The 14,836-nt window shown below is 54.6% G+C and overlaps 1 protein-coding gene across 2 annotated transcripts in view; it reads left to right on the forward strand.

The window, feature by feature from the left end:
• The first annotated feature begins 2,598 nt into the window (after nucleotides 1–2,598).
• Nucleotides 2,599–14,836, forward strand: part of PHF21B (PHD finger protein 21B) — an 85,340-nt gene continuing 73,102 nt past the window's right edge. The window contains exons 1-2 of one of the 2 annotated variants that reach the window (XM_033118763.1): nucleotides 2,599–2,954; nucleotides 3,839–3,904. In XM_033118763.1, the coding sequence (XP_032974654.1) occupies nucleotides 2,901–2,954; nucleotides 3,839–3,904 (120 nt within the window). In that variant the 5' untranslated portion in view covers nucleotides 2,599–2,900. Of the gene's footprint in view, nucleotides 2,955–3,467; nucleotides 3,655–3,838; nucleotides 3,905–14,836 lie in introns of those variants that run through there. The other variant, XM_033118764.1, reaches the window with a different exon arrangement.

The raw sequence follows: 14,836 nt of genomic DNA on the forward strand, positions 1-14,836 counted from the left end.
AGAGATGTTGAGTAACTTGTCCAAGGTCACGTGGCTGTTAAGGGGTGGACCCACATCTCCAACCCAGATATTCATGTTCCAATCCAGCCCCCCTGTCCACTTGACCAAAATGCAGGTGAAGAGAAATGTGGACACTGGAATGAACTGTAGCCATTGCTCCCTTCTGTAGCCTGCCTTTCCAAAACCAGAATGTATCTCTTTCAGCATTCATTTCTTCATTCACCTCCTCACTCACTTATTCATCCATTAAGCATCCACTTGGCTCCAGGCATACCATGCCTTCCTTCAGCACACACATGCTGTGCGCTGCCCAAGTCCAGACTGGAGTCGGCCCAGGCTCCGTGGGGAAGAAAACAATCACCTTTATTACGGGACAGAACGCCCTCCATTCTGAGAAAGCTCTGTGTGGTGAGTCTCCATAGGGAGGAATAAAACGTTTACTTGTAGAAATTAGTGGAAGTTTCCCAGAAAAGGAGGTATTTAAAGTGAATCTTGGAGAGCGAAGAGGATTTTTAACAGGTGAGTTATGAGGGAAAGCGCATTCCAGATGGAGAGCAGGTAAGGGCATAGGGAGGGCGGCCTGGACTGGAGTGCAGGATACACTGAGGGAAAAGGGCATCTGCAGGGCAGCGAAGTTTGCTTAGAAGCACTTCAGCTCGGTTTTTCTTCGCATAACCACTGCCCCCACCAAGCCCCAGGCTTTGTGCTTGCTCAGGAATTAGGAGACTGTGAAAACGACAGCTGACGGCAGCTGCAGATGATGTCTCTGTAATCTGAAGTAATGAACAGAAACTTGCAAACAGTATTTGAACATGTCTACAGGAGGAGGCCCTCCCCTCCAGCCAGCATCTGCCTGAGTCCGTGCGGGTCACAAACAACCTGAATATCCCCTCTGTTGATTTCAATACATACGTGGCCCATGAAATTATTATGAACTTTTACCCCAAAGCCAGTGACATTTACAGAGATTACAGTAGGAATCCTTTCGCAAGCTCTCTCTCTCTCTTCGGCTCTCTGAATGCCGGTCCCCTGGGCAGTCCACTCTACCAGGCTGGTGTTCAGGCCAGCAGAGGCACTAAATAGGGGGACACCACCCTGAGCTGGACACCACTGAGCTGAACCCAGAGAGGAAGGAGCCATAGCCTCCTCAGAGGACCCAGAATCAGCCTTTTTGTTTTGCATTTGGTGAATTCTGCATTTCCCTGGTGGGTGCTAGACCGAATGGAACAGGACCACTTAAAATGAATATGTGTTAGTTTTGCGTTGGATAACAAAGCTCACAAGTTAACCAGTGATCCCTCACTGAGTGCTTCGGAAAGGGTCAGGGATGAGAGGCCCACGGTGTTTTGGGAGCCCAAAGACAACACAAGTCACTTGTGGCAAAAGCCTTCATAGAGGCCAGAACAACACCAGTCCCCAACTGAAAAAAATTCCAACACCTTCTGCTGACCCTAGATGTAATTTGTGGCATGTTGGTATATGTTGAAAGGAGCACCACTTCTTGATTGCGTGTGCCTGGGATATTCTTTGTGCTGTGGAGGAATGAGAAGTTATAGTGATTTATCAGTTTAAACGGTTACTTTGAAGTCCGTTCGCACCATTTCTCCCCAGCGCCTTTCAAACATACCAGGACGCTACCGATAGGCCACAAAACATTCCGCTGGTGATTGACGAGGGTAACTCCATGACAGTAATATCGACTAGGAGACATTAACCTCCCAGCTGCGCGGGCCTGCGAGTTCTGAAATGTGATCTCTGCAGCTGAAGTTATAATTGTTTTATGTCGCATTGACCCGGCATGTTTACGATTTTTAACAACAGTCTTAAAAAGTCCAGTGACATCTGTTGAGAGTTTAATTGTGAGTGTAAAAAAAAAAAATCATTAAAGGAACAGTCAAGAGATCAATTTTCATACTGTTTAAACAACACGGTGGCCATCAGGCGGTGGGGAATCTGGCGACATGACTAATTTCATCTCCCAAGTCACAGCGCTCGTGTACAGGAAGGCAGGAGAGGATGGAGGACAATTTAAATAAAGTAGGAGAGGGAGACCCGACAGAGGCAGGGGAAGCGGGAGCAGGGAAAAGAGGGATCGGCGAGAGCAGAGAAAAGAACCATAAAATGGACATTTTTCCTCCCCCGGGTAAGTATCTTTAACCACGGCCCTAGGCTGGGCGCCCCAAAGAGGGGGGTGGGGGCACCCCGTTATCCTCGGGTTTGGTTGAGGGGGCGAAAAGAGGATCACCGGTACCCCACTCGGAGCGCCCCACCGGAGTGGTCCCCCGGCGAGCGCCCCAAGCCGCCGGCCGGCGAGTTCGCACCCCTCCGCGCCTCCACTTTTGTTCTGTTTGGGGCGGCAATGCGCACGCGCGGGCGGGGCGGGGGGATGGGGCGGGGCGGGCGGCCGGCTCCGGCGCCGCCCCCTGCCGCCCCGGCTTGCTCCATCCGGGCACTGCCGAATTAGCATCGGGCCGAGGCACAACTTTGCCGCGGCCCAGTGAGATCCAGGCGCGCGCGCCGGAGGAAATATAGTCCCTGCTTGCCCGCGGCTCGCGCAGGCGGTGGCGGGGCGGGCGCTCGCCGGCCTGCGCGGGGCTGCGCGGGGCTCCCGGCGCCGGGGGGCCATGCGCCCGGAGGCGCCGGCAGCCCGGGGACCCGGCGCAACTTGCCGGGCATCCTGAGGAGTTGGGGTGGCCGCGGGCTCGTCGCCGCGGCTCCCGGCAGCCTTTCTTCCTCTTCTCCAGACTCCCCCCATCCTTTTGGGCCGTGGGGGAAGGGGGCTCCTGTTCCCCCTCCGGGGAGGCCCGGTCCGCCCCCGCCCGCTCTCGCCCCGGCGGAGCCGCGCAACTTCCCGGGAGCCGGGGCCAAAGTGAGCGCAAAGTGGTGCCCAAGTTGCTGGGATGGAGCTTCAGAGCCGGCCCGAGGCGCTCGCCGTGGAACTCGCGCGCCACCAGGTAGGCGGCCCGGGGCCCCAGGCCGGGGTGGGGGCTCCAGGGACCCGAGTCCGGCGTCCTGCTCCTTGTCGCAGGTTCTGCTTGACTGGAGGTGCCTGGAGGGGGCTCCTCCTTTGAGCCGGCCCCAGGGGTGGGAGAAATGGGTACGTGCAGGACTCCCTTCTGGGCTTCCCCTCTACCCTCCTCTCGTGCAATCCTTCACAGTTATTTTTGCGGGAGGGGGCGGTCGGGACCCGTGGGACCCGAGCCCGGCGTGTTCTGTTTCTCGACACAGGGTCTGCACAGAGGGTGCCGGGAGGGGGCCCCTTCTTGAGCTTGCCCCAGGGTGTGTGAGAGTGCGCGCGGCCCCCCGGCGGCCCCCACCTCTTTGCAATCCTGCACAGTTTGCAAAAGTAGTTTTGGTGATTGTTGCTCAGCTTGCAGCGGCGTGGCGGCCGGAGCCCGAGCGGTATTGCGGCGTGCGCGTGTGTGTGTGGGGGAGATTAGGACGCGACTTGAATATTTATGAGCTTTGCTCGACACGGACTCGCCGTGTTTACTTGGCTCTTTGTTCCTCCCCCCTCCCCTGGCACACACTCACACTCACACTCATTCGCACACGCACCCCGGCCTGCAAACTTGCACGGCTCGGGGCGCGCCGCCGGGTGGCCTCGGCCCCCGCCCCGCCCCGCGAGCTGCCCCGATGAGGCGGCAGCCACAGGTAAGCGGCCCCGCGCGGCACTAGCCGACCGCCGCGCGTGCGGAACGCGGCCGAGGAACTTGGGGCGCACTGCGGGCGGCCGGGCCCACGGGCTGCGGGGCGGGGGGTTGCGGCCCGCGGGGCTCTGGGCGCACCCGACCCCCCCGGGCGGCCTGCTTGAGCCCGCTCCTTCGTGTTTCCGCAGAACGGCGACCTCAAGAAGCAGCTCCACGAAAGGCAGCCGCGGATCGCCGCGCTCAGCGACAAACAAGTAAGCGAGCTGGAGCCTGTACCCACTCCCCTGCCGAGGTGGGGAGAGGGGTGGCGGGGCACTTTGGCAGCACCCTAGAAAGTGCCGGCCTCGGCGCCGCGCGCGCAGACTCCCAAAGGACTCCGTGTGTCATCCTTAAAGTTACCCGCCTCCCCCCTTTTCTGGAAAGAAAGAGCTGGGTTCTTGGAGGCCGAGGGGGGAGAGCGCAGTGGCCGAAAGATCGAAGCTGCACTTAAAAGGCGGCGAGCCGCCCGGCGTCCATTTTGAGTTGGTGGACATGTTTTTGGAATGTGGGCATTTCTCCCAGTTCGCTGCCCCCACTTCATGCTGGTGTGAGGGTGGGGGCCAAGGGGGCGAGAATTCGGGCCTGGACACCAAACTACTTGGAAGCGATTTCTGGGTTCCATCGCAGATCTTATTTACAGAACAGATCCCTTGGGCTCCCCCTCCCCTCACTTCTCCAGCATCACTTTTTATTCTTGGAACCTGACGCCAGCTCTCGGGAACAAAAGAAAGGAGCCCCCGGGACCCCCCAGTTCTGCCCCAACTTTGGTCTGCGGGCATCAGATGTAGATCGGGACCCACGAGAAGCTCCTCGCGGTGGGGGACATGGCCGCCGACCCCCTCCGGGCCCCTCGGGGAGGAAAAGTTGTCCATTGTGACTTAGTTGCGCTGAGCTCCGCGCTCGGGGTTTCAGCACCACGAACAGATGCCGCCGGAGCGCGGCCGGCTGCGCGCCCCCGCCCCCTTCCTCCCCGCCCCTCGCGCCCCTCCCCCTCCGCTCCCCCCTCCCTGCACACGCACTCCCGCCCCTTCCCCGCGCCGCCCGGAGCCGAGAACTTTGAGCGGCTCAGCCAATGGCGCTCTCGGGGCTCCGAGGCTGGCGGGGGCGGGGGCGCTGGCGCCCCTCTCGGCTGCCCTCTCCCCTCCCTCCGCCCGCGCCGCGGGCCCGCCCCCGCCCGCCGCGCCCCCTGGCCATCGATCGCGCTTCCTTAGGAATGCCGGCCTCGGTCGTCAGCACCAAACTTGGACAGCGCCCGCCCCCGCCCCCGCCCCCAGCTCGGCTGCTGATCAGGTCGCCTCCTTCCCCCAACTCCTGGCCCGGGCGGCGGGATCGGAGGGCCCCTCCTCCGAGGAATTTTTGGTGGTGGTGGGAAATGTGGACGAGCTGGCGGCGGTGGCGGCGACCCTGGAGAGGGAGAAGTCGGAGGCCGGGCGTTCATTTCGAGTCTTTAAAGTTGAAAAGTGGTGGGAGGGGGCGTGCGGTAAAGGAGGGGGTCGGGGTTGCGGAAAGAAAGATGGCTGTTCCCGCGGGTCTGCGCCTGGTCGGGGGCGCCGGGCTGGACGGGAGGGTTGGGACGAATGCATTAACCCCTTTCTGCCGGTGCTGCGGCCCCCTCCCCGGCCGCGCGCGCCCGCGTGGCCCACGCCCCCATCCTGGAGTGGAAGCTTCCATTCCCGCCGGAGGGGGGCCCGGCGCACGGCCCCGTCGAAGTCGGGGAGTTCGCGGGGGGAGGGGACCCAGGCCCGGCATTACCATTTTGATTGCTTTGATGCCATTTTTGGAGGGGGAGGGGTTGGAAACCCTTCTCAGCTGAGCACAAAGATATTTAATCACTGCGTAGAATCAAATCAGATACTTTCCTTAAAAAAAAAAGAAACCCACCAAATCGGGTTCAGTGTGATAGCTGAGGGTTCCTAAGCCCTTTTTTCACTGTGCAAAACGGCAAGTTGTTGACTCTTATGCTCCAAGTAGAAGATTTAAAAGAGAGAGAGAGAATCCAGTAATCCCGCAGCTTTTATTGCAACAATGTCTCTTTATGTGTGTGCTTCTATGTGGCAATAGTTTTACTATTCGGAGTGGCTTTTCAAAGCTTAGATTTGATCATTTCTTCTGTATTGTAGCAACTATTTCAAGGCTGTTTAAATTTTTATGATGATAGTAAATGAGTAGCTATTTATTATCTGTCATGCCGGAATTTAGATGAGGCTGAGAGAAACCTTGGAAAATCCTGTTTGAAGACTGCGGTGCAGCCTCGGGAAGGAGCTGTCCTACTCCAGGCTGCCTCTGCTTTTAAATTTGAATCGGGAAAGGATGCTTGCGAAGGGAATGTACCTCCATCTTTTTGTGTGTGTGAGTGTGTTTAAAAAGAAAGACAACAAGGAAAACTTTGGTTCTCCAGCCTTTTCGAAATGTTTCTCTTTAAATGACTAAAAATAACATCTGGTAAGCAGCCAGGGTTTGGCCTGGCCATAGGAACTTGTGTTTGTAACTGTAAGTATGTTGTTTTCCCTTTTCTCTTTGTGGCATTTTATATAACAAGGGCTCATAAAAGAGGGAGGGGAGGGGGCTGAGGCCGAGCTGCAGCATGCTAATAAAGCTTCCTTGTCTCTCCCAAGCTCGGGAGGTGAAATCTTTCAGAGGTCGCCTGTGAAATGAGTTGGGTAGACTTAACATTTCCTCCTCTCTCCTTGGGAGAGTTTGGTGGTGATTGGCAGCTTGGCTGGGGAAAGGTCGGTGAACTAGCTCTTGGAGGTGATTCCGGGCCACATCCCAGGTCTTGCAGAGGAGGCAGCGGGGCGCTGCTGGGTCACCCCAGAACCTGCCCAGGAGGAGCTGAAATGCAGGATCAGGGATGCAAAAGCCAGTATTTCAGAGTTTGTTTTCAACTCAACATAAAATTAAAGGTAGTGTTCATTTATAGATTTGCTTAGGGAGAAACTCATACCACCTGCACCTACAGAGATGTGTTCTTGCGCTTGGAATATGGGATGTAAAGGTTAAGTTTCAATTAAAAGTGCACATGTGGATGATGAACTAGAGTGAAATGAACACATGACCCCATTAGCCCATTAGCCACGTCTGTTAGAAATACAGTAGCAGCCGAGTAATATCTTTTGGTGTACAGCCATCAATTTCCCATTCATGCCCTTGGCACTGCGATTTTTTTAGTTACTTCTAGAAGCCTGGACAAGTGTTTAAAAATGTTTACTGAGGACTCCTAGAAGTAAATAGGTTGGCTGTTGGTCCGAAGTAGAGACTTACAGGTTCTTTGTAACGCCCCAATATTTCTCCCGCCATTGGTGGACGAGGGGATAAACAGGAAACCAGCTTCCATGGGACCTTGCTATTTGAAAACCAGAGTTCCTATTTTTCCTTTGAAAAAAGAAGGAGATGTGGCGAGTTGGTCAGAGCTGAGTTGTGGCCCAGCCAAAGCGGCCAGGCGGCGTTCCCAGGTGTGGCTGCACCCAGCTGTTGGGTTGTGATTCCGGTGGAGCCAGGACCCCTCTTCTTTAACGAGATATGATGTGTGAAGACTCCATTAGTTGCTCCAGTGGTTTTATGCCATGAATTTGCAGCACACGCAGAGAGGCAGTAACATTTTTATCTAAATTGTCAAGCAACAAGCACTTCTGTATAAATAACAGACCCATCATAAACACTGGAGGGTGTGTTTTCCCCCTCCTTCTTTGGAGTTCTCAGCACAACATTTGGATGCCACATACAGTGGGCAGCTCCAGACCTGAACTTCAGGTAAGTTCAGCTTCCCCATAGAGTGAGAAGAGCCTGCTGTGCAAGCTGCAGTCCATGCTGGTGTGGCAGAGAGAGACAGACAGACAGACAGACACCGAGACCGTGGAGGTGGACTGGGGGCCTTGCGCTCTGCTCCATTTGTCGATGTGATGGACTCTGGATTCCAAGGCGCTGTCCTCCAGTACAGCAATAAAAATATGTCTTCTCGAGAGGTCTTATGTATGTGGCATGCGTCCGGGTGCTGAATCACGTCTTCCCTGCGATTCCCTGGCCACGCTGGACACCAGCGGGATTCCTCCTCTGAAGTATCCACCAAGCGAGAGTCCAAGGTGGATTCGTTCCGAAGACTCCCCGACTGCTTGCCTTGCTGTAGTACCAGTAGGTCCTGTTTGCCAAGTTCTCTTCCCAAGTCTGCTGTCATCCGGGAGGATGCATTTTAATCTTTCTGACCTGGAGTTCAAGTTGTCACTCTTAAAACAGTCATCGTTATGTGTTAAAGAGAAAACCAATGCCATCTCCCAAAGCTCTGCGTTTCATACTCTGTGGGACAGACCATGGGACCGAGACCACAGCGCCCCCCGGCCCCCATTGCTGCCCCTGGCACAGCCAGTCTCCTGGGCCCACACTTTTGTCTGAACCATATTCCTGGGCTCCCTCTTCCCCTTCATCCTTCCACCACCCTGAGCTCTCCCCTCGTCATCACTTAAGAAAACCAAAGGCTCAGCTTGAGATACAATTCTCATATCATATAATTTACCCACTAAAGTGTACAATTTAGTGGGTTTTTTTGGTGTATTCACAGATACTTGCAACCATCACTGCCATCAATTTTAGAACATTTTCATCCGAAAAAGAAACTCTTTTGTCTGTGTCAGTTCCCCCCCCTTCCCCCTCTCCCCGCCCATCCCAGCCCTGAGCTACCACTCATTTATTTTCTGTCCTCATAGAGTCGCCTATTCTGGACTTTCTTATGAATGAAATCATGTGATAGGTGGTCTTGTATGACTGGCCTGTTTGGCGGAGTGTCATGTTTCCAGGTTCACCCAAGCTGTAGCCTGTGTCAGAACTTCATTCCTTATGTCTGAGTGCTGTTCCACTGTCTGGCGAGACCGCATTCTGTCTCCAGTCACCGGCTGGGGGACACTTGGCTGTGCCCACCATTTGGCTGCTGTGAGCAGTGACTGCCTTCACCCCGGCCCCCTCTCTACGTTCTCCACCAGTGTAGCTACCTTCCAACCTGCCCGGCATCACAGCGTCCCTTGCTCGAGTCCTGCCAGCGGTTTTCCACTGCTCTCAGAGGAAACCTGAGGGCCCGCGGGGTGGGCCGGCCCACCCGCTCGGCCTCTGCTGGGGCGCCCTCAGCCTCACTTGTGCACCTGGCAGTGCAGCCCCGTGGTGGCTTTCCAGCAGCTTCTCCGCGCACGAGAGTGCTTGCCATGGCTGTCCCAGCCCTCTCACGTCTGCTGTGCTAGACTGTAAGCGCCGGGAGGGGCGGGGCTGTGTCTGCTTTCCCCCTCCCCCTGGATTCTCAGAGCAGTGCTTCCGAGGGGCAGAATGCTTATTACTGACTTTGCAGAAAGATGCCTTAGCAGTGACGTACTTAACCGTCCTGGCAGAATCCCCAGCTTGTAGGAGGCATGCAATAAATGGTAGATTTTTAAAAATCGCATGTTTGAAATGAGAGGACACACGGATGAATGAGACCAGCAGCTCCCTGCCCTTGGAAACCTCACAATACAGTGAAGCATAGAGAATCGTGTTTCAAGGAAATTTCAGAAAAGTTCTGTGACAGTCTTGCTGTGGGAGCCCCTGGGTCACATCTGGCCTGGAGATTGAGGACGGCTTCCTGGAGGAGTTCGGGAGGGGGTCCTCGAGGGCACCAGGGGTTGTGGGCAGGAAGAGCTGGTGGCCAAGCCCACTAAGGGGAGATGGCCTGAGGAAACTGGAGGTGCTGGTGGGTGTCTGTAGAAAAACCGTGCGAGAGAGCAGGAGACAGCAGCGGAGGCAGGCTGGGGCTGATGGCGGGATGAAGGGCCTGGATTTTATGAGCAGGAGTCAGGATGACGTAGGACAGGGCCGAGGGCAGATGAGGAGGCAGGAGAGTGAAGGAGACCTGAAGTCCCTCCCTGCTTGGCCCGGCCGGAGGAGCTCCATAGATGTTTGTCACCTGCATGGAGAGGCCCTTGCAGGGACGGCGGGCCCATGTATGACGTGGGAGAGGAGGCTGGGAGGCGGCTGGACCCGTAGCCCTGGGTGACCAGCACATAACAGGCTGGGACAGCAGGGGCCACATGTTGACCCTCCACCTTCTGCCTTCACCAGGGCTTCTTGGAGCTGAGAAGGAAGGGGGGAGGGCACTCTGGAAGCCTCCGGAAGCTGACCAGTGGGCAGCTCTACTCAGTTGGTTTAAGGAAAAATGTGTGTGTGCGTGTACATCTACACATGTTTATATGTGTTGGTTGCACTTTTATTATTGATTTTAGTTTGACTATAAAGTATATAATGTACTGATATATACCAACAAATATAAAGTTTACGTAACATACATAAAATTGCTTAATAATTTGTCCAGGGTTATGTTACTAAAATGAGAGGATCTGTTTTTGAAGTAAGAAAAATAACGACGATTCTTCTGCTAACGCAAAGTCTAACTTAGGAAAGTGGTGATCGACAGTCTTTCCATCATTTCTGTAACATTGAGGAGACGAAGAAGAATTCTACTTTTAAAAAAGTTTTTATTGCAACAGAAACATATTCTTCTTGGGGCAAAAATTCAGTGTAGACTTGAAATTTCGTCGTAAAACATAAACACCCCCCTTCTTCCCGCCCCTCCCGCTGTTTGTGGTTTTGAGGTGTGTCCACAGGGTATGTTCTGTGCACACACAAACATCTATCACACGGATAAACATGCCTAGCGGGTGCACTAAACATACGATTCCGAAACTTCCTTTTTACGCCTGGCATTGGACTGTGGACAACTCTTGGGGACAACTCCGTTTAAATCCACAAACATTGAACGAGTTCCTGCCAGGTCCTGGGGGTACGTGAGTGACGGTGGCATCTGGTTTTATAAGGCTTTACACTTACAGAGTGCTTTCTCTTGGTCTCTGCTTGCAAACATTGTCACATAAAGTTGGGGGGGGGGACAGGTTATCACAGTTGCCCATCCCGTGAAGCCCAGTGAGGTATCTGCATGAGATGTGTCACCACCAGGTTCATCCCGGCCGCAGATGAGGTGATGTGCTGTCATGGGGTGTGTGGGGATTGCTCCGAGGAGGTGACGTCTACGCCTGTACAGGAACATGGAAACAAACTGCACACACAGCGCCTTGGCGGCTGGGAGCTCCGATACGCTTCAGTGGGTCTGTTCCTTCACCTCCCTGAGGCACGTCTTTTTATTTGATTGTCAGGACAGTCCCAGGACTTGGGTCAGGCTGGGCAGGTGAGTCCTCCCTGCTGCACAGGTCAGAGAAGGGCGATGTCCCAAGGTCAGAAGCTGGGGACCATCAAGAGGGTGCCCTCTGTTTCGCCCCTGCCTTGTCTCCTCCTGCTGGAGGATAACGTGATGTCCTAAAGCCACAGTACCAAGCTGGACATCCCACCTCCCTGCACCCCTGATAGTGCCAGGCAAGTCCTTTTGCCTCCACGAGCTCCGGTTCCCACCTGAAAGCGGGTGTAGTAATAAGACCTAGCTCACCGTGTTGTTGAGATGAAATCAGGGCATCGAAACTGCAAAGTGAAGGGGTAGGTTTGGAGAGAACTGTGGTCTCTGTGTCAGGCGCTGCTCTGCCCTGGGGGAGCTGCAGCCTTGGCACTGCCGCTGGTCCCCTTGTCGGGCAGCCCATTGCTCGTCACTCCTGGTAGAGGTGCACAGTGACTGCCATCTTCTCCCTCCAGTCCAAGGAGCTCACTTTGATATTTTAGCCTCTGAAAATACCTGCTGTTGGAGCTCTACAGTTGATTTCAATTAACTTTGAATTCTTTCAATGGGATGACTCTGATAATAATTTCGGTAGTCCCACGACGCCTCATTAGAGCTGCTGGCCACGCTGATTAGCCCTGTGATCCAGCAAGTGTTTCCTCCAACGCCTTTGTCTGTTCAGGAACCGAGTCATGTCGGTCCCGTGTCTGTTTCACCTGGGTGAGCCGACGGTAACTGGCCGCCGCAGCCCGCCAGCCTGAGGAAGCGCGATCGGTCACTCTTCAGCGGTGGGCGCTCTTGACACAGAGCCGTGTTGTCTCTGCACGCACTGGTCACTCGGGGGGTGGGAGACAAAGGAGGCTGATTTGGGGGTGTCTGTTGGCTCAACCTCTGGCCTTGCAAGAGAGTCAGGTCTCCAGAGGAGGGAGTAGCATGACGACGCGGCATCTTCCCTCCACTGTTTGGGATTTGCAGTATTTAAGGGAAAGGACCCTGGATTTGATTTCCCTTCCAGGAGAGTGCCACTAAGAAGGCTTTTAGAAACGGGAATAACTGTATCGCCAGTCAGACGGCAGAGTGCTGGCACGTGGTACGTGCTTGGGAGACGACATGAAGGGCGCTGGGCGGATAAAATGACAGAGACCTTAAGCTCCGGGCCCATAGTATGTCCTCATCAAGTGGGACTTGGACAGCGTCTGTTCTCCCTCAGCTCTCCCTGTCTGACGCTAACCCCAGGCCCCTTCTAATGCTCGCCTCAGACCTCAGCACTCAGCACTCACACAGACCTGCGGAGAAAGCCTGCTCTTAATTCCCGTTTTATTCCGGAGGTAGCTGAAGCCCAGAGAGGTTGAGTGGCTTGTTGACGTCACACAGCTGGCCAGTGGAGGAGCTGTGATCCAGTTCTGGGCCGCTGTGGCTTCATGACCTTAACCTATACACTGAGTGTGTGGGCGAGAGATGACAACACTTTAAACCGTGGATATCAAAACTTCGATGTGTCTTGTAACTCCAGGACATGCGACCAGAAGAAAGTCAGTGGAGTCAGTGTATCAGAGACGATCACTGGCAGATGGATAGCTGTTCTGTGACACTGAGTGGGAATTTCACTCTGAAGTCGAAAGTCCTAGAACTCTGGAGGGGATCTGGGTCCGCATCCAGTTTCTGCATCTTCCAGAAGGCTGCCTGCTGGCTGGCACCGGGGTGGGGAGTGTGCAGCTGGCTGCGTGTGGGCCGGGGTCTCTGCAGTGTAGGAGCCGAGCCAGCAGCAGGTGGGAGGTTTGGAGGGACCCTAAAGCCAATTCTTCCCGCCATTCCGTGAAGAGTCACGCATCCATCAGCCCACCTTGGCCTGAGCCCCCTCTGGCATGGTTGCCACTCTTGTTCTTACAGTTGTTGCTATTTTGCACTTTAAGGTGGAGGCATATTCTCACTTTGAAGTGGACACTGTTCTCCAAAGGAAACCAGTATGCTTCCTTAAGGTTGTTTTTTATTGGCAGTTACTTATTGTTTGGTAGGAGCGGTTTCCAGCGTGCAGTGAGAAATTGCTGATGCAGCTGCGTTCTGGTTACAGCCTCTGCTGCCCACGGCCGCCGTCCCTCACAGTCTCAGATGGGCTACACTTTTTTTTTTTGTTTGGCACCTGTGTTGGTCTGGTTAAAACACAGCAGAAGGAAGAATATCCATCGGGAATTTAAAATTTTTTTTGGTCCAGGGTTGAGTGGAACTCTCAGCTCCCACGTGATGGAGGAGGGGAGATGGCTTATCTCAAGGTGGGAGAACGCTGCTGCCCAGGGTGGTTGTCCTGAGCATTCGTGAGGACGCGTGCCCCACGAGCCGGGCGTGATTCCCGACAAACAGCAGGCAGCTGAGTTGGAAGGGAGCAGTTGTCAGTATTACTTTATTAACAGTAATACGAGAAACAGAAAGCTGGCCGTGCCCCAGAGACGTTTTGCCGTGGACAAGTAGACAAGCACCTGTAGCTTTCTGACGGGATGGAAATCTCTGCGTTGCTTTTTCTCTCTATGGACTGGTGTGTCCACCGCTGGGATTGGGCCCTAAACCTGGGATTTGGTGGAAAGTGAGGGTGTATGTCCCCCAGACTTGGCCTGGTGGCTTAAAGCATAGCACGTTACAGGCTTGGAGTGTTTTCAAGGCACCTTTGCCAAGCTTCCTTCTTACAGGTGGGAAATGATGACCCTGAGTGGGGGATGGGGACGACACCCAGGAAACCTCAGGAGCCCCAGGGAACTCCAGTCTCCTGACCACACACCACAGCCACACAAGAAGCCTGTTGTTTTGTGTAAGCAATTAAATTCTGTTCACAAGCGTTTTCTTTCAGAAGCCGCTGCCCAGAAGGGCGTCCGCTGCGTGGAACGTGCTGATGAAGTCCTGCACTAAATGTCCTCGTGTGGCAACAGGGCCACCAAGAGAGGACCCTGGGGCAGCACTCTAGTGGTTTTCAGAGCGGCTGTGAGGCTTTCAGAGCTGTGGACTTCCGATTTGCACAAAGGAAAGGACAAGCAACTTTGGCAGGCCCCACTGCATTCTGGAACTGCCCGTCTTAGGAAACTTACAAAATCAAACTGACTGTGAATCTCTAGGTGTGTGTACATTTCAGAAAGACAGTGCAGAAAGAGCAGGGGCTGTTTGTCATTCCACCTGCCTGCATGCGTTTCTGCTCTCAGTCTACACATGGGGTGCCGGAGTCACCCTCCAAAATAGAAAAGGTGCTAAAAGGTGGTAATTCGGGGGAGGGTCATCTTTAGGGGCAGTGATGACTGCCTTTTAATCTTCTGAGTGGAGGCGGCAGAAAATTACTGGAAATGGCAGGTGGGGGTCTGTTGGGTCCTCCCTGGGGGTCGCCAGCAGGCTGCCCAGGGGTGATGCTGTCATCAGTTTGGGGAAAGGCTTTTTGCTCCAGGAAAGAGAGAAAGGCAGGGATGGGCAGGGGGAGAGCAAGAGAGGAGATGTGTTTCTCTTTGATGTCATTCAGGCGGAAAGCCAATCTGCACATGTAAATGAACTTGAAAATGCAATTAAAAATATATACATACATATTAGAGACTGTGATCCAGGATTTAGTGGGAGATGCAGGTTGCGAAGTGACAGCAGCCCTTCGCACAATCAGCGGCACCAGCTCTTCTCCGTGATTAATGCGTCTCCGGGGTAATAAATGCACCATAGACAAACGCTGGGGTTACTCCTCAAACTACACTTTGGCAGTCCCGCTGCCTGCCGAGTTCTCTTTTCCCCCATCGCCGACATCCTTCTCCCTGTTGCTTCTGCTGGGGGGACACGTGCTCAGGAAGGTCCCTCCAAGGAAGGGCTTGTCCTGGTTTGACAGGCGAGGTGACAAAACAGAGTTACGGGTGTCATTGTGGACGCAATCCCAGCTGCAGGGGCTGGTAAATGGGCACATCCAGCGGAGGCTGCAAGGAGCCGCCCGTGGCCAGTGTCTTAAAGCAGGAGCTGGCCT

The sequence above is a fragment of the Rhinolophus ferrumequinum genome, chromosome 10 (assembly GCF_004115265.2).
Source record: "Rhinolophus ferrumequinum isolate MPI-CBG mRhiFer1 chromosome 10, mRhiFer1_v1.p, whole genome shotgun sequence".
NCBI lineage: Eukaryota > Metazoa > Chordata > Mammalia > Chiroptera > Rhinolophidae > Rhinolophus > Rhinolophus ferrumequinum.